We start from the raw sequence: 25252 nt of genomic DNA, 5'->3' as shown, positions 1-25252 counted from the left end.
AGATTTTTGTGACGCCTGCGACGAAAGTAGTATTTATAAATTATATGCGAGACATAGGTACTAGTATAAATATCTTGTGGCGGCTGCGACGGCGGCGTAAACTATCTGTTTATATAAAGCTTTGTATTTCAGAAGGTAGAATTTCTGGATGCTTCATATCTTATATAGAGATAATTTTAAAAGTCACGAAATTTCCATCGTTCATATGTCCGAATCCCTTGGCCTCGTTTTCATGGTTCAGTAACTGTTTGAAAACAAAAAAAGAGTTTTTTAATGTAATGTGAATTTCTCACCTGTTATTAGTATAAGGACAACTGTGACTCCTTGTTACGTCAACGTGAATATCATCCAGAACCCATCTGACCTCGACCTCATTTCACAGATCTGTGGTGTAGTATGAAAAGACTGTAATGAGTACATGTCAGTCTGGCAGGTATCATCTGGCATTGACCTCTTGATTTTCATGGTTCAATGGTCAATATTAAGCTTTGTGTTCTGGTCTGTTTTCAAGTACTATAAGCAAAAGGTAAACTATATTCGGTGTATGGATTGATTGCAATGTGAACCTGTCTGTCTAGCAGGTATAATATGACCTTGACCTCATTTTCATGATTCATTGGTTTATGTCAAGTTTTTGAGTTTTTCAAGTATACTATAAGTAATTGTTCAACAATTTTTAGAATATAAAAAATTGTAAGGTATATACGTCATTCTAATTAGTACTATATGACTTTGACCTCATTTTTTTGGTTCATTGATAAAAGTTAAGTTTGTAGTGTTTCCCAAATTCTTAAAGTAACATATCAGCTATATTTGGCGAATGAACTAATTGTAAGTTGTACATGTCTGTCTGGCATATACTATCTGGCATTGACCTAATTTTAATCATCACTGGTACATTCAGTAATCTTATTAGTCTATCAGATACTATAAGCAACAGGTCAACTATGTTTGAATGAATGATTGTAAGATGTAAATGTCTGTCTTGATTGGTTCATCTGACCACGGCCTCAATCATTATCACAGAACATTAATAAATTAAAGTGTATGTGATACTTGTGGTAAAATCTTCATGTTACAGACTTTCCGGGGCTACATGTATTCATTGATAAGTAAGACAGGCGGGACAGTTTGAACAGCGTGTGCACTCAGGCTCGCTATACATCAACATGTACTGATCTGTACTTTGAAGTTGCTTTCAAAATATACGCTAGTGTGTCATTTTTACTTCTCATAAACATATTTGTCAATTGGTTTTGTTATTTTTTAGTTATTTTTGGTCTAATAGCTGTGTGATCAAGGGTACTTCCTGTAATGATTTTTACAGAAACCTTTGTCGTCTTGTTATTCATTCGATGGAGTTGGGCGATATATAAAGCAACAAAACCACAAGCTGTTCACGTCACACAGTTTGTAAGAAATATAGTAGTTATACGTGTTTTGTTTTGTGTGTGGGGGGATATTTTGAAATTGCTACACAGCTTTGACAGTCTCAGTACTACTGCAGATATATTGAGGGAGTTCGTCGTGCTGACCATGCGGAGTGTGAGTTTTAAGGCACTCAACACGTGCATTGTTATTTGTTGATTCTCTGTTAAGTACCGCATGACATTTGATAATGATAGGAGAGACTGAATAGTATATCTAGGTAAGGTGGCATGTTTGACTTTGTTTTTACATAATATATCTTTTATATATATATATATATACTGTATAAGATATCTCTTATATTTAATAAGATATATCAATTATAAATCATCGGTATGTACTAGTATACTGATTACTATATATTAGTTACATAGTATCATGCTAGTGACCTAATACGGTTTATATGGGGTCAGTAAATTCCATATGGAGTGAGAGCGAAGCTCAGATAGGCAATCAAGTCTTCAATTTTGTTAGCATTAAGAAACTTTTTTCATTGATCATACAAAAAAAGATGCCAACAGTATAACAACTTGTTAGCTTTAAGGGGGTATGGTTGCTTTCGCCATCTTGGATTGTAAAATCAGAGAACATAGCAAAATTTGATGCATGAATGCAAATATTTAAAGTGAATTTTCATTTAAAAGAACCAATTTATAAGAATATGTGATTATTTTTGGATTTTTTTAAAAATGTTTTAATTGGCATTTTAAGGGGATGTAATTCTAGAACAGTGAAGTTTCTGAAGGAATTTACATGGAATTTTCCTGTTTTGTATTTTAGATAGAAAAAAAACTACGGTGACCCTATTTTTTCTTGTGATATTCTCAAAGCATTGTCTGAGAGCTATCTTTTCCTAATTTGCTGTACAATTCTATCATTCTGTTTAGTTTATAATCACAAAATTGTGTTTTCCCCCTGTATAATCCAGGCATACAAAATGTGTCATTTTGTCACAAACTCACGGTAGCTTGAGAACATGCGTGGTGACCTATCATTTTTATTATATTTTTGTATCAATAAATACTACGTTTTGGCAAAGTATAAACAAAAAAAATCTATCATTCTTATTTTAGACTCCCATATCAACTTAAATGTTGTTTTTTTTTAAATTATTTCAATCCGGCTTCATAAATTTCTATTTTCTCAGTACCGTTTTGTTTTTATAAACGAATAGAACATCATTACTAACCTTGTATTGAAATAAGCCCCGCTTTCCTGCTTACCTTATAGGAAATATACACGGTCTCCACGCGTACGCTTTTTGCCAATCGTATTCCTATAAATGTATAGGAGGTAAGACAAATAACCTCCTTTTTTTCAATAAGTGGAGCGAGTTGACATGGGAAAAAATTACGAGATCTCACCCTTTTCACAAGTGAGGCATTTTTTTAAAACTGGGACGAATTGGTAAACCTGTGTGGGGCGAGTTGGTGAAAAAGTGGGGCGATTTGGTGTGGTGCGTTTTTCCAGTGAGGCGATTTGTCCTGCTTCCCTATCCTACATGGGACTTGTTTGTACTTTTTCATATCATTTTGTGCTTACTTAATGAGGATTACAAGTAAGAAAATGAAAACCAATAAGGTTACCCTCTTTACACAAAGAATTGTTAAATCAGACAAGCTTTTTGTGAAGCTTGTAGTTATAATTTACCAATCGATTGAAAACGAAAGTGAAAGTAAAAGTAAAATACGCAGTCGAAAGTCAAGAATGGATTTTCACAAGTAAAGAAGTTGAAGTTGAAGTTGAAAGGGAGTAGCCGTGTAAAAGGAATCTATATAGAGAGTTAATATGAGCAATGCTGATTTACGAAAGAAAATCTGTGAAAAGTGTATTTTGGTGAAAGGTTTTAACACAGAGACAAATTTCAATGCCATAAGACAAAATTTTGTCGAGTCTTGGCGGGGAACGTTAGCTACAAGGACAGCTGGCTTTGGAGTCAGTGATCAAGAATGGATTGTTCAGTTCCATTCACCAGAAGGTAAAATTCAATTTACCAGTTTTGAATATAGTTATTTTAAATGCATATTTAATAATATTAAACTGAAACGTAAATATGATCTACTTTCGGTTTAGCTTTGGAATGGTATATAGATATAGGAAGATGTGGTGTGAGTGCCAATGAGACAACTCTCCATCCAAATAACAATTTAAAAATTAAACCATTATAGGTTAAAGCATACATCATGTACATGTGGAAATGAAAGCAAATTTTCGTAATCATTTGATTAATATATGATGTTTCTTAGAATTCAATATATCTTGTAATAAACCAATCGAGATACAGCCTGGCAAGATTTTTAAAAATAGAGCTGTAGGAGAGTAGGAATATATGCCCTAATAAACTATCAGAAGTCAAACGGTCATTTTTATCATGATTCATCAAAATATCTGTATCATGATTTGTCAGAGGTTACAATTACTTAACCATTATCTTAACTTTTGGAAAGAATTAATGTAGTTCATCAAAATCATACAACCCTGTTTTCTCCTCCTCCACCCTAAAATCTGTCTCTTCAAACAAATTGGCATAATATAAAAAAAAAATGAACAATGCAGAAGTATATATAATACATTATTAAAAGCAATAACAGCTGGAAAATCTGCAAAGAGCATCAATCAACACAAATGATCAGTTTAACCACCAGGCCCCAGACCACAGTTTATGATCCTAGCTGCTTTTCATTGTTCAGGAATACCATGAAAATAGAGCTTTGCTATAAAGGGTATTTTTTCTTTATAATATTTAGAATTTTTTTTGCATAAACCCCCTGAGGGGTTCATGCTTATATATTGGTGAGTTTTGAATGTGTCTATGGGCCACTCGATATCTCTCGGCCGGAAGTCAGAATAAATTTCTCGGAACATCTCGAAATTTTTCGGTCATTTATACAGATCTAAACAGGTTGTTATCTACGTCTTTGATATGGTCCCCTGATGGCCCTTGACGAAGCAATTATATTTGTTTTAAAACGACCACTGTATACTGTGTGTATCTGGGTCAATTATAACGTTGTCTCGATAACATGTAAACTAATTATGTTTGAAGATTTATCCACGGCATACTGACAGTGTATTTCATCATAGACTTACGTGGAGAACATTCTGGTTAAACTATTTATATTAGATCGGAAAACAGAAAGATGATATTCTAATCAAACTTATTTAATTCAATCGGAATGAAAGAAATATCTACCAAATTAATATACTGTATTTATGTTTCTGAAGAAACTAACCATGATTGAAATCAGAATATTTTCAGGGCTACAATTAAGGAATAAATATTTTATATGACAAGATACTCTGCTTTGATATTTTTAAATATTTTTTTGTAAAGGAAACATACAAATAAGATTTAAATAAATTCTTGAATCCTACAAAAAAAATGTGTACAAACAATAATTATTATATTTCTACGTTTATTATTTCATCCCGTTTTAATATTTAATAGGTTTTATTAGTAATTATTTATTTTTTTGTATTGTAATATATCCATAAAACGGAAAGTAAGATGAATTTATTAAATATTTAAATTTTAAACGGTCGTAAATAAAAATACTTGTGTGTTCTCAATAATCATTGATAATAGATTACATAAAGCATTATTTCAAATCTTTGCAGCTCACAACAACCGTAAAAAATAATTTACAATAATCACAACAAAATTTAATTACAACCATAATGTTGATTATTTTATACTGTTTTAGTATGGATTTAGTAGTCTTTGCTTATATTTTGTATAGTAATATATTCACATATATATAGTGGTATGTTATGATTTAGATTCATTCGATAAATACAATGTCCATCCGCAAATATTTGACGTTCGTGTTTATTGATATTATATAGTATATATCTAAAAGAATTTGGAAAAGATTACTAACAGGATCGATTGAACGTTAGTTAATTGTAAAATTGTGATTCAATTTTTCAAAGTTTAACCTTATAGCATCTACATATTTTTACTATGGTACGGTTTTAATAATTGTGTTCATTGTGTTGCACAACTAGTCTACACGTCTTGATTCGTTCACTTTATAAATCACATGTCAAAGGCCAATGTCAATGAATCCGAAGTCAAAACATTTAATGTAGGCCGTTTTACATTCGAATTCAACTATGATATTAAGATATGTGATAACGCAAATGCGTATTCTTTTCCTGAGTATCAGTGAGATGCTTTCTATTTACTATTTCATGCCCTAAAAAACAACTTGCATGCAATACTATTAAGTTCACTCGTGAAAGCTTATTTTCGTTTTTGTTATCTAAATTAAGAACACGGCAGAAAGAGCTTTACATGTGACTTCCAAGCACGGTCATCATAACTAACGGTATTCTGACCTCGAGATGTTTCTCTTTTGTTTCTTTTTTGAGGCACTGTCCTATTATAAACTTTGACATTTTCGAAATGTTATATAAGGATTGTCTACCCAAAGATTAGATTTCTTAACTTTGTAATGTATTTAGCCTTTTAACTTTTTCATTAGAGCGTCACTGATGCTTTTTTTTGCAGACTTAACTCGTGTCTGGTGTACATCATTTTAATTCTGGTATATTTTTATAACTACATACCTTTTTAATAAATTGGTTATTTTGAAAGTGTATACAGGTAGTCATAAACTTCTGAACTAAGAAATTCTTCAGCAATACTAAGTTTCCCTGTATAATGTTTGAATTGATTTTAAAAGTAAAATCAGGAAATCCTTAAAATTTGAGATGTTTTATGAGACCAAAATAAGTCTCTTCACAAGAGGTCCCAATCAATTGCATGTCACAGGTTTCACCGCATAAAACATCTACCATGAGTAAAGACAGCTTCAAATACGAGTTGGTCATAAAGGCATTCATGTAGGAAACAAAATATAAAGATATGATATATAAAATAAATGCATCCAGAATTCCAGATTATAAAGCAAAGTGAGAACATAAACTTATACTGCGATAGGTTTGTGCAATTTGCATAAGTCATCCGGTTAGGAGAAATGACAATTTGCCAAATGCTTATAATTGGAAAAATTATGCACATTCCCAAGTAATAAATAAAATAATTGAGCTTCAAAATGACTATTCAAATCGGCCCATTCAAATAAAAGCTGAAAACATATATACTTTCAACTAGCATCTTCTATTTACATTCAGTTATTTCAATACAAAAGCAAACACAAATTCAGCAACGATCTTTTGGTGACACGGTAGTCAGCGGTCTTAGGTTCATGTATTGCTTTTCTTTTTTAAAGAAAGCAACTTGTTTCAAACTCAACAACTTCAGAAAATTTTATGCACATTTTTTTCTGTTTTTTAAGCTAAAATCTGATAGTTGAAATTGTTCTATTTCAAAGTCACAATTCAGCAACCAAAGTTCAGATATAAAAAAAACCACATTTTATATAATTGATATCATATGACTTTGAAACTGTGTAAACTGTCTCATATTACCCCAAGCTTAAACCATGCAAAGTTTTATTGGAATTGTTCAAGTTTTTTCACTCCTAGACAACATTGAATGACCCCACTATCATTGTCAATGACATTTTATATATAGTTCCCTTTACTTAAAGAGTATTTTTTCTTACCCATGAAATCTCATACATTTCTTAGTTTTTTGTGGGGTGGAAATGAAAGAAGAACACTGAAATAAATTTTTGGATGTTTTATTTTAACTGATTTTGATATGGAAAGAGTGATTGTCATGATTGTGCCTGGTGCAAAAAGGTAATATTTATAGTTGACCATCTCTTGACTTGTCTATAAGGGTATGGTTGAATATTAATTGGCTAAAGTTTGTTATATTTAAAAAAAAAAAATTCTGAAAGCATGATATATTTTTTAACTTACACTTTACATAACACACACAAAAGATTTGACAAAAAAAAAGCAGGTAAAATTTTGTTAATGCAACAACATTTTTTAATTATTTTTTTTTAACCGATTTTTTATATGGAAAGAGAGATTAGGCCAAGTTATAAAGAACTAATAGAGGAAAGTGGTCTGTGAGATAATAAAAAAAATAAGTTTGCCTGAAAATTATACATTGATGATAAAATTGATCAATAATTATAAATAATGGTGTTGTTTTTTTCTTTCTTTCTTTACAGTTGCAGAAGGATATATAACAGTGATAGGCTCATTAGACACACCAGAAGGAAATCTGTCCATAAGTGATTGTGAATTACCATGTGATATACCAGATGAATGGTTGCAGGTTGGATGTTTAAATTATTATTTTATTTGTTGATTTTATTATAAAAATACAATGTTTTTGTTCACTTGCAATATGATATACTACCAAAAGTATATTTCACCTTTATAGTGATTTATGATATATAATATGAATCAACCCTTTACAGGTTTGCAAACCTATAAAGTCGACGCTTCAAATTTAAAATAGATGGTTTTATGAAAGTTGCAGTGTCATGATTGTACATCCTTTAGTGTTCATAAGTCATTCCTTAAGAATTGCATGATACAAATAACATGACTAACTCAAACTAATGAACATGATGAATGTAAAACTTTATTTCAGAAATTTCTATGTTATGCCTTTAGAAGAAGGTTATGTGACCCAATGGTTCATAACTTCATATGTCAGTCACTGTCAGTGATTTTCCACAGAATTTATGTCAAGATTAACATTGGTTAAATTTTTGTTATCTTTGAAATCTTGAATGAACAGTATAGTGACTTTAAGATTGCGAAGTAAAGAAAAGATGGCCATATAGTTAAATCAGAGTACCTTAACCTAAATATCAATAGACTGTTATCATATTTTATATTTGATTTGTAAATATGAAACATTAGTTACCAGTGCTAAGACAGTAATTTACATTGATGATTTTGTTTTCCCTTCAGACTTCAGATGTCAGGGATCCCTCAGCTTCAGATTGCAAGGGGAACAACCCTTACACAGACAATGCACAGCCTCCACCATATTCTGAGTACGCCAGCCAAGGACCAGGGACCAATCCTTCAGCACCACCCCTACATCAACAAGGTGGTCCCCAGGGATTTCAACCATTTAGTCCACCTATTGATCCACGATGCATGACACATGGACCAAATCCTCAATATCCTTATCAATTCTACCATCCAGGAATGGGATGGCCACCATATCAGCCTGAACCTTCAAAAAAAGGAGATCCACCTCAAGACCAAGAGAAAGGTCCCCATGTTCCTGGATATCCAGGGCAGTATGGATGGCCACCATATGGAGGATATTATCCATATGGTCAGTATGGTTGTTATCCAGGCTATGGCTACCCTCCTGGTTTTGTTCCTCAACAAGAACAGCAGCCTGGTGCCAAGCAGAATCCTACCAATCAACCAGAAATTTCTATAAATGATGGAGAAAATGATATTCCATCTTCATCTGCTGAACAGTCAAATACAGAAACTCCTATTCAATCAGACGAAGAAGGAACGAAAGAAGAAGTGAAAGAAGGAGCGAAAGAAGAAGTGAAAGAAGAGGTGGATGAGGAAGAGGACATACTTGAAGATGATGGTAGATACTATGCTGTATTTTAGGAAATATTTCAAGACCCCATAATTCGAATTGATGCTATATTTAAACAATTCAGGACTCCCTGAAAAATGTCAAGACCTCCCCAATTTATTTTTAGGATATCTATGAATTGACATCAGGATATCCTGAAATCAATTACAGAAGTCCTGAACTCAAATTGTGAAGGTCCTAAAATGAATGTGGAACTCCATAAAAATTAAGGATATCCTGAGATCAAACCTAGGAGGTCTTGAAATATTTCCGAATATCCTATAATTTTGATTTATGGAGGTCCTGAAATTGAATAATGGAGGTTCTAAATATTTCAGGAGGTCCTCAATGTTGAATAAATTGGTATCCATGAAAATGAATAAACCCACAGTAAATATAAAGAAATAATAGAAAATCACAAATATTGAGGGTAAAACATCTTGTTCACACATGACTTGCAGGACAAGTGAATTATTACCATATATGCATGAACCTTGAATTATACATATGATTAAATGTATGGGAACCATGCTAAGGAAATAAATACATGTAACACTGGCCACCAAAACATTCTATTTGTGACTGACAGTCCAACATCAGGTGCCTGCAACTAAGTGGTTGTGAATTGTTGCTGTATACCTTATATTTTATTTATTTATTGTTTTGACATTATAAATCAGGCTGGTTTTTTTTATGTTATCTCATTTTAATTGTTTTTCATTTGTCAATTTGTGGCCTTTTATAGCTAACTTTACAGTAAATGTTTGCTCATCATTAAAGCCTGTGTAGCGAACTATATTTAATTAAGTTCACCTCTACAACATTTGGTCTCTGGTAGAGTGTTGTCACAACTCCTTATTTTATGAGCCTTGAAATGTGCATTGCAATTTTGAAAAAAAACAAAAAAATTATACGCTTTTCAATCTACTGTTTATTTTCTATATTTTATATATTTTTAAAATTTATGTTTGCTATTTTATAAGAACCAAAGAAAACTACGACCAATATGCTGAAAGTGACAAAGCTGCCCCCAAAAACTACCAAGGATAGCTTGCAGTTCTTTTTTGAGAACACAAGGAAGTTTGGAGGTGGAGACATAGAGGATGTGGATTATGATGAAGACACAGCATCTGCTATTATTACATTCCAGGAAGATGAAGGTAAATAAATGAATGAATAAATGAATGAATGAATGAATGAATGAATGAATGAATGAATGATTGAATCTTTTTTGCAAAGCATAGACATGCTATGGCAAAATTAATAACATATATATTACATAATATAAAACATCAACAGAGATCAATAGTATAATACAATGACATATAAATAAAGTTATGAGACTATATAAGATCTAATATTCCATTGTAGCTTTTACATAATTTGATTGTGAGAGACTTACTAGAAGCTTGTAGTAAATTTAATAGTTTGATATTATTAGGCCAATGACAATTATGTACTTTGGTAAAAATTTAAGGTATTTAACTTAATAAACTTAATAAAGTTGCCCAGGTTATAATGTTTTTTGACCCGTCTGTCTGTTGGTCACTCCATCTGTCTTTCAGTCTGCCAGTCCTGTTCTTGACATCACAACTCCACACAACAGAATTTCATGAAACCTTTTTAGATAATACAGATATACTATTTAAATGTGCAAATCAACAGGAAATTATGATTCAACTTTTTCTAGGAGTTATACCCCTTTGAACTTATTCTCTTAGATATACCACTGCAACAGTTTGTCACAGCAAATCCTCTGAAACCACACAACAGATGTCATAAAACTTTATAGATAATAAAGGCATACAATGTAGATGTGCATATCGACAAGAAATTATGATTCAATTATTGTTCTAGGAGTTAAGTCCCTTTAAACTAAATTGCATCAATAAAATACTGCAACAGTTTGTCATCGCAATTCCTCTGAAACCACACAACAGAATTTCATGAAACTTTGTAGATAATAAGGACATACTACGTAGATGTGCATATCGACAGGAAATTATCATTCAATTTTTAGCTCACCGGGCCCGAAGGGCCAAGTGAGCTTTTCTCATCACTTGGCGTCCGTCGTCTGTCGTCTGTCATCCGCCTTCCGGCGTTAACTTTTACAAAGTCTTCTCCTCTGAAACTACTTGGCCAAATTGAACCAAATTTGGCCACAATCATCATTGATGTATCTAGTTTAAAGTTTGTGTTTTTTGACCCGGCCAACCATCCAAGATGGCCGCCATGGCTAAAAATAGAACATAGGGGTAAAATGCAGTTTTTGGCTTATAACTCAAAAACCAAAGCATTTAGAGCAAATCTGACATGGGGTAGAATTGTTTATCAGGTGAAGATCTATCTGACTCTACATTTTCAGATGAATCAGACAACCCATTGTTGGGTTGCTGCCCCTAAATTGGTAATTTTAAGGAAATTTTACTGTTTTTGGTTATTATCTTGAATATTATTAGCTCACCTGGCCCGAAGGGCCAAGTGAGCTTTTCTCATCACTTGGCGTCCGGCGTCCGGCGTCGTCCGTCGTCGTCCGTCGTCGTCCGTCGTCGTCGTCGTCGTCCGTCGTCGTTAACTTTTACAAAAATCTTCTCCTCTGAAACTACTGGGCCAAATTTAACCAAACTTGGCCACAATCATCATTGGGGTATCTAGTTTAAAAAATGTGTGGCGTGACCCGGTCAACCAACCAAGATGGCCGCCACGGCTAAAAATAGAACATAGGGGTAAAATGCAGTTTTTGGCTTATAACTCAAAAACCAAAGCATTTAGAGCAAATCTGACAAAGGGTAAAAATGTTTATCAGGTCAAGATCTATCTGCCCTGAAATTTTCAGATGAATCGGTCAATCGGTTGTTGGGTTGCTGCCCCTGAATTGGTAATTTTGAAGAAATTTTGCTGTTTTTGGTTATTATCTTGAATATTATTATAGTTAGAGATAAACTGTAAACAGCAATAATGTTCAGCAAAGTAAGATCTTCAAATAAGTCAACATGACCAAAATGGTCAGTTGACCCGTTTAGGAGTTATTGCCCTTTATAGTCAATTTTTAACCATTTTTCGTTAATTAAAGTAATCTTTTACAAAAATCTTCTCCTCTGAAACTACTGGGCCAAATCAAACCAAACTTGGCCACAATCATCATTGGGGTATCTAGTTTAAAAAATGTGTGGCGTGACCCGGTCAACCAACCAAGATGGCCGCCACGGCTACAAATAGAACATAGGGGTAAAATGCAGTTTTTGGCTTATAACTCAAAAACCAAAGCATTTAGAGCAAATCTGACATGGGGTAAAAATGTTAATCAGGTCAAGATCTATCTGCCCTGAAATTTTCAGATGAATCGGTCAATCGGTTGTTGGGTTGCTGCCCCTGAATTGGTAATTTTGAAGAAATTTTGCTGTTTTTGGTTATTATCTTGAATATTATTATAGTTAGAGATAAACTGTAAACAGCAATAATGTTCAGCAAAGTAAGATCTTCAAATAAGTCAACATGACCAAAATGGTCAGTTGACCCGTTTAGGAGTTATTGCCCTTTATAGTCAATTTTTAACCATTTTTCGTTAATTAAAGTAATCTTTTACAAAAATCTTCTCCTCTAATACTACTTGGCCAAATTAATCCAAACTTGGCCACAATCATCTTTGGGGTATCTAGTTTAAAAAATGTGTGGCGTGACCTGGTCAACCAACCAAGATGGCCGCTACGGCTAAAAATAGAACAAAGGGGTAAAATGCAGTTTTTGGCTTATAACTCAAAAACCAAAGCATTTATAGCAAATCTGACATGGGATAAAAATGTTTATAAGGTCAAGATCTATCTGCCCTAAAATTTTCAGATGAATCGGTCAATCGGTTGTTGGGTTGCTGCCCCTGAATTGGTAATTTTGAGGAAATTTTGCTGTTTTTGGTTATTATCTTGAATATTATTATAGATAGAGATAAATTGTAAACAGCAATAATGTTCAGCAAAGTAAGATCTACAAATAAGTCAACATGACCAAAATGGTCAGTTGACCCCTTTAGGAGTTATTGCCCTTTATAGTCAATCTTTAACCATTTTTCATAAATCTAAGTAATCTTTTACAAAATCTCCACTGAAAATACTAGGCCACAATCATCTTTGGGGTATCTAGTTTGAAAAATGTGTCCGATGACCTGGCCATTCAACCAAGATGGCCGCCACGGCTAAAAATAGAACATAGGGGTAAAATGCAGTTTTTTGCTTATAACTATGAAACCAAAGCATCTAGAGCAAATCTGACAAGAAGTTAAATTGTTAATCAAGTCAATATCTATCTGCCCTGAATTTTTCAGATGAATAGGACAACTGGTTGTTGGGTTGCTGCCCTCCAATTGGTAATTTTTAAAGAAATTTTGCCGTTTTTGGTTATCTTGAATACTATTATAGATAGCGATAAACTGTAAACAGCAATAATGTTCAGCAAAGTAAGATCTACAAATAAGTCAACATGACCTAAATGGTCAATTGACCCCTTAAGGAGTTATTGCCCTTTATAGTCAATTTTTAACAATTTTCATTAATTTGGTAAATTTATGTAAATTTTTACCAAATATAGTTCTCTGTTACTAATGGGCAAAGTTTATGATAGATATAATTGTAAGAAGCAAAATCGTTCAGTAAAGTAAGAACTTCAAACACATCACCATCACCAAAATACAATTTTGTCATGAATCCATTTGTGTCCTTTGTTTAATATGCACATAGACCAAGGTGAGCGACACAGGCTCTTTAGAGCCTCTAGTTATAGATGGAGATAAACTGTAAACAGCAATAATGTTCAGCAAAGTAAGATTCACAAATAAGTCAACATGACCAAAATAGTCAGTTGACCCCTTTAGGAGTTATTGCCCTTTATAGTCAATTTTTTACCATTTTTCATAAATATCCATGATGCTTTACAAAAATCTTCTCCTCTGAAACTACCGAGCCAAATTAATCCAAACTTGGCCACAATCATGATTGATGTATCTAGTCTAAAGTTTGTGTTTTTTTAATCATTATTAGGCTATCTAGTTTAAAAATTGTGTTTTGTGACCGGGCAAACCAACCAAGATGGCCGCTACAGCTTAAAATAGAACATAGGGGTAAAATGCGGTTTTTGGCTTATAACTCAAAAACCAAAGCATTTAGAGCAAATCTAAGCAGCAAGAATTTTCAGTAAAGTAAGATGTACAAACACATCACAATCACCTAAACACAATTTTGTCATGAACTGTCTGCTTCCTTTGTGTAATTCACATATACCTAGGTGAGCGACACAGGCTATTTATCTGCCTTGAAATTTTCAGATGAATCAGACAACCCATTGTTGGGTTGCTGCCCCTAAATTGGTAATTTTAAGGAAATTTTACTGTTTTTGGTTATTATCTTGAATATTATTATAGATGGAGATAAACTGTAAACAGCAAAAATGTTCAGCAAAGTAAGATTTACAAACAAGTCAACAGGACCAAAATGGTCAGTTGACCCCTTTAGGAGTTATTGCCCTTTATAGTCAATTTTTATCCATTTTTCCTAAATCTCAGTTAACTTTTACAAAAAACTTCTCCTTTGAAACTACTGGGCCAAATTTTACCAAACATAGCCAGAATCATTATTAGGCTATCTAGTTTAAAAATTGTGTTTTGTGACCGGTCAAACCAACCAAAATGGCCGCCATGGCTAAAAATAGAACATAGGGGTAAAATGCAGTTTTTGGCTTATAACTCAAAAACCAAAGTATTTAGAGCAAATCTGACAGAGTAAAATTGTTTATCTGGTCAAGATATATCTGGTCAAAATGGTCAGTTGACCCGTTTAGGAGTTATTGCCCTTTATAGTCAATTTTTAACCATTTTTCGTTAATTAAAGTAATCTTTTACAAAAATCTTCTCCTCTGAAACTACTGGGCCAAATCAAACCAAACTTGGCCACAATCATCATTGGGGTATCTAGTTTAAAAAATGTGTGGCGTGACCCGGTCAACCAACCAAGATGGCCGCCACGGCTACAAATAGAACATAGGGGTAAAATGCAGTTTTTGGCTTATAACTCAAAAACCAAAGCATTTAGAGCAAATCTGACATGGGGTAAAAATGTTAATCAGGTCAAGATCTATCTGCCCTGAAATTTTCAGATGAATCGGTCAATCGGTTGTTGGGTTGCTGCCCCTGAATTGGTAATTTTGAAGAAATTTTGCTGTTTTTGGTTATTATCTTGAATATTATTATAGTTAGAGATAAACTGTAAACAGCAATAATGTTCAGCAAAGTAAGATCTTCAAATAAGTCAACATGACCAAAATGGTCAGTTGACCCGTTTAGGAGTTATTGCCCTTTATAGTCAATTTTTAACCATTTTTCGTTAATTAAAGTAATCTTTTACAAAAATCTTCTCCTCTAATACTACTTGGCCAAATTAATCCAAACTTGGCCACAATCATCTTTGGGGTATCTAGTTTAAAAAATGTGTGGCGTGACCTGGTCAACCAACCAAGATGGCCGCTACGGCTAAAAATAGAACAAAGGGGTAAAATGCAGTTTTTGGCTTATAACTCAAAAACCAAAGCATTTATAGCAAATCTGACATGGGATAAAAATGTTTATAAGGTCAAGATCTATCTGCCCTAAAATTTTCAGATGAATCGGTCAATCGGTTGTTGGGTTGCTGCCCCTGAATTGGTAATTTTGAGGAAATTTTGCTGTTTTTGGTTATTATCTTGAATATTATTATAGATAGAGATAAATTGTAAACAGCAATAATGTTCAGCAAAGTAAGATCTACAAATAAGTCAACATGACCAAAATGGTCAGTTGACCCCTTTAGGAGTTATTGCCCTTTATAGTCAATCTTTAACCATTTTTCATAAATCTAAGTAATCTTTTACAAAATCTCCACTGAAAATACTAGGCCACAATCATCTTTGGGGTATCTAGTTTGAAAAATGTGTCCGATGACCTGGCCATTCAACCAAGATGGCCGCCACGGCTAAAAATAGAACATAGGGGTAAAATGCAGTTTTTTGCTTATAACTATGAAACCAAAGCATCTAGAGCAAATCTGACAAGAAGTTAAATTGTTAATCAAGTCAATATCTATCTGCCCTGAATTTTTCAGATGAATAGGACAACTGGTTGTTGGGTTGCTGCCCTCCAATTGGTAATTTTTAAAGAAATTTTGCCGTTTTTGGTTATCTTGAATACTATTATAGATAGCGATAAACTGTAAACAGCAATAATGTTCAGCAAAGTAAGATCTACAAATAAGTCAACATGACCTAAATGGTCAATTGACCCCTTAAGGAGTTATTGCCCTTTATAGTCAATTTTTAACAATTTTCATTAATTTGGTAAATTTATGTAAATTTTTACCAAATATAGTTCTCTGTTACTAATGGGCAAAGTTTATGATAGATATAATTGTAAGAAGCAAAATCGTTCAGTAAAGTAAGAACTTCAAACACATCACCATCACCAAAATACAATTTTGTCATGAATCCATTTGTGTCCTTTGTTTAATATGCACATAGACCAAGGTGAGCGACACAGGCTCTTTAGAGCCTCTAGTTATAGATGGAGATAAACTGTAAACAGCAATAATGTTCAGCAAAGTAAGATTCACAAATAAGTCAACATGACCAAAATAGTCAGTTGACCCCTTTAGGAGTTATTGCCCTTTATAGTCAATTTTTTACCATTTTTCATAAATATCCATGATGCTTTACAAAAATCTTCTCCTCTGAAACTACCGAGCCAAATTAATCCAAACTTGGCCACAATCATGATTGATGTATCTAGTCTAAAGTTTGTGTTTTTTTAATCATTATTAGGCTATCTAGTTTAAAAATTGTGTTTTGTGACCGGGCAAACCAACCAAGATGGCCGCTACAGCTTAAAATAGAACATAGGGGTAAAATGCGGTTTTTGGCTTATAACTCAAAAACCAAAGCATTTAGAGCAAATCTAAGCAGCAAGAATTTTCAGTAAAGTAAGATGTACAAACACATCACAATCACCTAAACACAATTTTGTCATGAACTGTCTGCTTCCTTTGTGTAATTCACATATACCTAGGTGAGCGACACAGGCTATTTATCTGCCTTGAAATTTTCAGATGAATCAGACAACCCATTGTTGGGTTGCTGCCCCTAAATTGGTAATTTTAAGGAAATTTTACTGTTTTTGGTTATTATCTTGAATATTATTATAGATGGAGATAAACTGTAAACAGCAAAAATGTTCAGCAAAGTAAGATTTACAAACAAGTCAACAGGACCAAAATGGTCAGTTGACCCCTTTAGGAGTTATTGCCCTTTATAGTCAATTTTTATCCATTTTTCCTAAATCTCAGTTAACTTTTACAAAAAACTTCTCCTTTGAAACTACTGGGCCAAATTTTACCAAACATAGCCAGAATCATTATTAGGCTATCTAGTTTAAAAATTGTGTTTTGTGACCGGTCAAACCAACCAAAATGGCCGCCATGGCTAAAAATAGAACATAGGGGTAAAATGCAGTTTTTGGCTTATAACTCAAAAACCAAAGTATTTAGAGCAAATCTGACAGAGTAAAATTGTTTATCTGGTCAAGATATATCTGCCCTGAAATTTTTAGATGAATCGGACAACTGGTTGTTAGGTTGCTGCCCCTAAATTGGTAATTTTAAGGAAATTTTGCTGTTTTGGGATATTATCTTGAATATTATTATAGATAGAGATAAACTGTAAACAGCATTAATGTTCAGCAAAGTAAGATTTACAACTAAGTCAACTTGACCAAAATGGTCAATTGACCCCCTAAGAAGTTATTGTCCTTTATAATCAATTTTTAACAATTGTCATAAAATTTGTAAATTTTTACTAACATTTTCCACTGAAACTACATGGACAAGTTCATTATAGATAGAGATAATTGTGAGCAGCAAGAATGTTCAGTATAGGAAGATGTACAAACACATCACAATCACCTAAACACAATTTTGTCAAGAACTGTCTGCTTCCTTTGATTAATTCACATATGCCAAGGTGAGCGACACAGGCTCTTTAGAGCCTCTAGTTAATATTTAAATCTTAAAAACGAAGAAGATTTTTACATATTTTTTTTTTCAGCTGTTGACATCGTTTTACAGAAAATGCCTATAATGTTTAATAATAAAGTAATAGAAGTGGAGGCCCATAACATTAATGTGGAAGAGCCTATGGATACTACTGAAGAATATGAGAGTAACCTAAGTACCAGTGAACCTGCCCCGACCTGTACAATAGAAGTCAGAGGGATGACAGATCGTACAACACAAGATACCATTATGTATTACTTTGAATCTAAGAAAGGTGCTAACGCTGACGTAGAGACCATTGAGTATATAGAGGATAAAGACATGTATTTAGTTACATTTCAAGATGAAGAAGGTAATTTATTGTTTTGTTTTCTGTTCTTAGGACTGATGTTATGTGGACTCTATTGCTAGCCTTTTTTATGTTTTCGATTTTAGCAATGAATGGTAATTAATCATTATTACCTATTGCAATCACTTTGCATCTGTTAATCTGGTCACATGTCTGATATTTTGTCCATTAACTGTGAAAGTGATCAAAGGATCAAACTAAAGGTTTGTCTGATTCTATATAAAAGTCTGCTATAAACTTTGTGTAACAAGCCCACTATAAATGAAGCTTTGAATTGAATTGAATTGAGTGATTTTTGTCCAGGTTGATCAACCAACATGGCCACTGTGGCTATATAAAGCAAAACATAGGGGCAACTTGCAGTTTTTCTCTAATATCTTTAAAACTATAGCAATCAGAGAATAATTAAAAGGATAAGTAAAAACAGCAAAGGCTCTGTGTTGAAGGCCGTACCTTGACCTGTAATGGTTTACTTTTATAAATTGTTATTTGGATGGAGAGTTGTTTCATTGGCACTCATACCACATCTTCCTATATCTATCTATACTGAATAAGCTTTAACTACCCAAAAATTAAAGTAAAAATTGTAAATCCTTTTTTGAGTTGTTTCCCCTGAAAGGTTAGTTTTTACAAAGCTTAAAAAACTATAGGAGCTTTCTAACAGATGCTTTTTCTATTTTTGGTTATTTCAGTCTTGAAAACAATATCACAGTGTAGATACTATTCTGTACGCTATCCGGAAGTCGCGATTTTCGAAGCGAGAACTTTTTGGATCACATTCTAAATTTGTTGGATATACTATATTACACGGTAGGATGTTCATTTGTACATTGCTTAATGATTAATTCAGCTGACAACGATATTCACAAATGGTTTATAATTAAATTTAGCACATTCATTATTCGTATCTTTGCCTTAATCAAGAGATTTTCAAGTGCATCACTAAGGAAAATCAGTCGGTGAACCTAAAAACAATCTTTTTGCACCCTTACTGTACAAATTAACGTAAAACCCAGACTTAATTAACTAAATAAAGTATATTTTAAGTGGTGGTAAAAGTTTCAGCCAGATCTTTGAAGCCAGAAATAAGAAAATTACACTTGTTTGAATTTCTCACTGTACGATCAGTCTAGCTTGTATATTTTGAAACTGTATGATCAGTCGTTATTTCACTGTATTCTAGTGGTGATTTCAAAGTTATTTACGATACATTAGAAGGGGGAAATTTTTATAAATAACACAAATATATTTCAATAAATTCACATCCTGAAAACTTATGAATCATGTTTAAGCTTGATAGGGTGTACTCGACTTACTTCATTAAGTATATATAAGGAAGTTTGAATGTTGCTGAAATAAGAGGAAGTTTTGTTTGTTTATATAAGTTCCAGAAATGTCCTCCGTTATACTTAAAATTGTACAAACACACAGATTTAATTGTTATACAAACATTCGAGGCCGTACTGTAGTCTATAGTTGATCACAGTTCCTTCACTTTGTTTTGGATGTAGATCTGTCTCTTTGACACGCAATTGTACACCTCTTTGTAAAGCGATGGTTTATAGTGATAATGAAGTCCGTCTTTCCGTTCGTCCGTTGGACCAGTACAACATGTTTCACGGTTTTGTAAGCGCATCTCCTATAAACCACTTAATATACATTGGGGTTTCCAGACATTTTTAAATGGAGAGGGTGTCCAATCCAGGAGAATAGAGGATTACAAATATATGTTCACATACAAATGCATTGAAAGTTAAAAATAAGTTTCAAACCGCCGGATCCCAATTGTCAATAAAAGACCCCGAAATGACAATGTTAAACAATTCAAACGAGAAAATTAACGGCCCTATTTATATAAAAAAAAAGGAATGTATTTCGAATTTTATTAAAAATCTTTTGCTTTTATGGGGTTTCTTTGTATAAGATACGGACTTGAACATTGCATTATATGGGGGCACCCAGCAGGTATTTCCAACCGTCACCCCCAAAACCAATTGTTAATCTTTTCTAAAATTGCTCCATTTTTAATCAATTAATGTATTATGGATCTTCTATTTCGATTTTTTGGTTAAAATATTTTTGATGTTTCTATATCTAAAATACGGACTTTGTCATAACCTTATATTGGGCGTACATATTTTATATCCACAACTTCCTTCAGACACTTTTCATAACTTAATGAATCTTTTTCAGATTCCTTATCATTTAATTAAATTGTGCACCTCTTTTTTTATTTTTCGAAAATTCAGCAGTTTTCTAGTTCCATGATAAGGACTTTTCCACTACATTATTGGGTGATACCAATTTGCTATACGCAACTTTCAAAAACTTACCATATATTAATAAAACTTCCACATATTCGTTATTGAATGATGCCCCTGTGCACCTATAATTTAGTTTTTTTGGGGGTCTATTTTTTTCCAAAACATGGAATATAGAAGTGGCGGGATATAATTTCGTCAATTCTTTGCTCAATACCGTAAGTTTTTAAACAAAGCTTTCTCTTTCTATTTTTTAAAAGAGAAAAGCTTGATGTATGTTATCACCAATTGGTCAACGGCAGACGGTGTAAATAGTCTTTAAAAATGTAATAGTTAAACAGAATACTGCAACGACACACTAATACAAAGTTCACAAGCGAATCATGTATCGCTTTTTAGGTATTTGATTTTAAATAAGACTGACGGAACAAAATATAATTATTTTGCCGTCTACAAAAATCATCATAAATATATTTGTATTGTCTGATGAAAGAAATTACACGTTATAGTTCCATGGACACCATCATAATATCACATAGACACGTATATACCTTCAAATTGCCTTTGTTTTTTTTCTTCAAAATCACGACTGGTCATACAGACAAAAAATATGAAATCGCTACTAGAATACAGTTAGTTACTTTTAGACTGATCGTACAGTAAATTATTTTGGGATCCTCACGGAAAGCATATTTTTAATTTGAAATACGAACATTCTACTTATATACGGTAAGAATATTGAAACAGTATATATTTAACTGTAAACTGATGCAAATATTTGCAATAAAAGATCATTTGCTTTGTACTACGGGAGCAAAATTGTCCATCGATTCCACTTTTTTCTATGAAGTTGGTGTGATGCACACGTATATTTTATATTCTACTGCATGTTTTTGTTACAGTTACTAATATTTATGATGCTATACATACATTTAAGATGTGCAAAACACTTTATAGATATAGGAGTAAACAAATGATGAGAAAATGCACCAAAACAAAACCGTTCTGTTAGCCAGTTTGAAATCCTTGCTTCAAAAATCGCGACTTCGGATAGCGTACAGAATAGTATCTACACTGTGAATATGAGTTAAGGTAAAAGTGTAAAAATGCAAAAAATGATCAGAATGACTAAACCTAACAATTCTGAATATTTCAAGGAAAATTGTCAACCTGATTTGTAGTTGTCACCCCTGAAATGTTCAGTTTATAGCTTTTATCAAAGCCTATATAAGCTAGTTTATATCTGTAAATTTCAAGAATGTCAGACCATAAATACAAGGAATAACTTTTGATGTTCATTCAAAGGTATTTATTAGCAGACTGGCGCTTTTTAACTTAAGCTAAGCAATACAAACACAGGTTTATCTGTTTTTATTTCTGTCAAAATCCTTCAGTCATCTGGTAATGTTATGGTTAAAGATGTCACATGAGCAAGCCAATCGGTAGACAACAATCTTTGATTTTTGAGAAGATAAATAACAAAAAAAAAAACCACTCAAAATACCTATCCAAACACAAAACTAGAGGGATTGTGTTTAATTTTCATATGAAGAAGACTTAATTTTTCAATCAATTTAATTTAAAGAGACAACATGTCAACCTATCCAGAGACATTATTTCGGGTGCAAACTGACTAGTCTTTGGTTATTTGTAATGCTTGTATGCTTTGCAAAATATCAGCAAACAACAGTTTTAACATCTTAAGTTAGAACTAGCTGAATTCTAACAGCCCCTACATTTTACTACAAGACAACAGAGTCATTTTTATAACAGAAAGGAACATGTCTGGTACATGTACCATAATGTATACAAAAAAGTGCATAGTATATTAGTGATGAAAAAAGGTTGTAATAATTTTCTTTTGTTATTTAAAAAATGTATTTTGATTTTTAAAGCTGTGGATAGGACATTACAGAAAAACCATACAGTAGATGGTTCAAAGTTACAAGTTAAGAAACATATTCCACCCAAAAGATATCCAAATAAGGCATTAGTTAAAGGCTTTAGTCCAAAGACAACAGAAGATGGCATTATTAATTTCCTGGAAGCCAGGACGAAATTTGATGTGGAGGGAGTAGACTTTGGTGACGAGGATTCTGGGAAGGCTATCGTTACATTTTGTGAACCAATAGGTTTGTTATATTAACCATTAGTATATATGGACAGTTATCAGGGACATAGAAATTTGTCTGGACTTGTTAGAGCTTATATATCTAATACCTTATAAGCTGAAAATCACACATTCAGTATCCATTCAATCTGTTAGATCTGTTTAATTAACATAGTATACTTAATTAGGAATTAGAGAACAGTCAAAGGATTAAAAACATTGTAATATTAGAAAACATTATAAGAAAACATTTTAAGCGCTATAGTAAATTCTTCTACATAAAACCATTGCCATGTTTATACCCTTTATATAGGCACTATGTTTTCTGGTCTGTGCTTGTGTTTGTCTGTCCACCCTTCCTTCCTTTGTCCGACCCTCTGTCCCCCTGCTACACATGATATGATATGATATGAACTTTCTAATTTTCATGCATAATTTGAGATTTTACCCCATTTTCACAGTGCACTCAACATAGAAAATGATAGTGAGAACAAGACATTTGTACACACATGTAATATGGACACATTTTTATGACCCACCTTACCAAAGTAGAGGGGCATTATGTTTTCTGGTCTGTTGCTCTGTTCGTTCTTTTGTCCGTCCCTTCGTTCGTTTGTTTGTTCGTTCATTCATCCTGCTTCAGGTTAAAGTTTTTGTCAAGGTAGTTTTTGATGAAGCTGAAGTCCAATCAACTTGAAACTTAGTACACTTGTTGCTTATGATATGTTCTTTTTAATTTTAAAGCCAAATTAGACTTTTGACCCCAAATTCACAGTCCACTGAACATAGAAAATGAAAGTAGGAGTTTCATGGTTAAAGTTTTTGGTCAAGGTAGTTTTTGATGAAGCTGAAGTTTAATCAACTTGAAACTTAGTACACTTGTTGCTTATGATATGATCTCTCTAATTTTATAACCAAATTAGACTTTTGACCCCAATTTCAGGGTCCACTTAAAATAGAAAGTAGGAGTTTCATGTTAAAGTTTTTGGTCAAGGTAGTTTTTGATTAGATTGAAGTCCGATCAACTTAGTACAGTGACTACACATGTTCCCTATAGTATAATATTTCTTATTTTAATGCCAAATTAGATATTTACCCAATTTCATGGTCCATGGAACATTGAAAATGATAGTGCAAGTGGGACATCCATGTACTTTGGACACATTCTTGTTGTTTTAAGGGGGTTCACAGGTCTAACTCAATTTTTTTTATTTAATATAGGATTTCGCTATATTTTTCTATAATTCCATAATTGAACTTTGTCTTATACTTGATAGCAAAATGAAATAAAAAAATTGGGTCACCATTCAGTTACCCTCACACTCTGCCGTCGAAAGAAGCATACATTTTTGTGAATGTCCTTTTTTTCTGTTGAACTAATAGAAGAAATATCTGTATTATCAGAATAAAAAAAAGCTAAATTACAGAAATTGCTTAAATTTAATAATAAATTAGTTTATGTACAGCTTATTGGAAAAAAAAAATATAGGTCACCGATGAGGAAGAAAAGATATTTCGATTTTAATGCCACAAAATGGCATTTTTGCACCAAAGGGAGATAATTTGGAGCTTTTCAATGATATCTACATTTTAAAAGTCACCTGGGGCCAACACGAATGATTTTTTGGAATGATTTTTGTACCATATGATAAAGTAACTACTACTGAAGATATTTAAGAAAATTTATAATGAAAAATAAATGTTAATTTTTTTGTGAAAATCTTATACCCGCAAGCCTCCTTAAGTTATAAAAAACACAGTTTGCTTAAATCTAAACACATGCTAAAAATTATATTTGATCAGTTAAGATGGTACCAAACACCTTGATCAAAATTAATTTTGTTGATTAATTTTCATGAAATTTTGACAAAATATTTACTTTGAAACTTTGTCAAATACATTGTATATAATGATTTCAAAAATCTGAAACCATACACTTTGTCGGAAAAATTTCATTGGATATATAGCAGTTTGACAAACACTCATTTTAATCATTAAGAGAAGCTTAATATTTTCTTAAGGATTAAAATGTGCAGCTGAATTTTACAGATTTATCTCCCTACAGTGTTATGTACCACCTTAAAGATATTGTGCAGATCAAGACTGACTTTGTTAATGCACATGATTTGTGTTTAATTATTCTCATATCGCAATGTATATTTTTCTCTTTCTCCAGATATTGGAGATATCCAAACAGCCTGTAAGAAGAGAGCATTAGATGACAGCTACTTGACAGTTCACCCTGTGGTTGTAACAAACTGTATTGTTGTCCGAGGTTTCAGTGAGAAGACAACAGAAAGTGGACTGGAATATTACTTTGATAATAAAAGGAAATCTGGTGTAGAGGGCGTCACTGATGTCAAAATGAATCAGGATGAGGATTACTGTGTTATATACTTTGAAAATGCTGAAGGTAGATACTTTTTTTTATATATATGAATTATACGGCTAAGTAAAGTAGAAGTGATGAAGTACAAAATTTACTTTTAAATTATTTACTAATTTAGTACCATAGTTTTACGTACTGAATTTTACTGTAAATTTCATGAACCAATA

At 32.7% G+C, this 25252-nt stretch overlaps 1 protein-coding gene across 1 annotated transcript in view; it reads left to right on the top strand.

The window, feature by feature from the left end:
- The first annotated feature begins 3123 nt into the window (after positions 1 to 3123).
- The window catches only part of LOC134688158 (protein mono-ADP-ribosyltransferase PARP14-like), a 53290-nt gene continuing 31161 nt past the window's right edge, over positions 3124 to 25252 (top strand). The window contains exons 1-7 of the mRNA XM_063548631.1: positions 3124 to 3406; positions 7524 to 7630; positions 8278 to 8926; positions 9901 to 10077; positions 18029 to 18328; positions 22482 to 22718; positions 24873 to 25109. Coding sequence (XP_063404701.1) covers positions 3217 to 3406; positions 7524 to 7630; positions 8278 to 8926; positions 9901 to 10077; positions 18029 to 18328; positions 22482 to 22718; positions 24873 to 25109 — 1897 coding nt within the window. The 5' untranslated portion in view covers positions 3124 to 3216. The remainder of the gene's footprint in view (positions 3407 to 7523; positions 7631 to 8277; positions 8927 to 9900; positions 10078 to 18028; positions 18329 to 22481; positions 22719 to 24872; positions 25110 to 25252) is intronic.

Source organism: Mytilus trossulus, chromosome 10, assembly GCF_036588685.1.
Source record: "Mytilus trossulus isolate FHL-02 chromosome 10, PNRI_Mtr1.1.1.hap1, whole genome shotgun sequence".
NCBI classification, from domain to species: domain Eukaryota; kingdom Metazoa; phylum Mollusca; class Bivalvia; order Mytilida; family Mytilidae; genus Mytilus; species Mytilus trossulus.
Note: the sequence above shows the minus strand (reverse complement) of the source record. Positions and strands in the feature narration are given on the sequence as shown.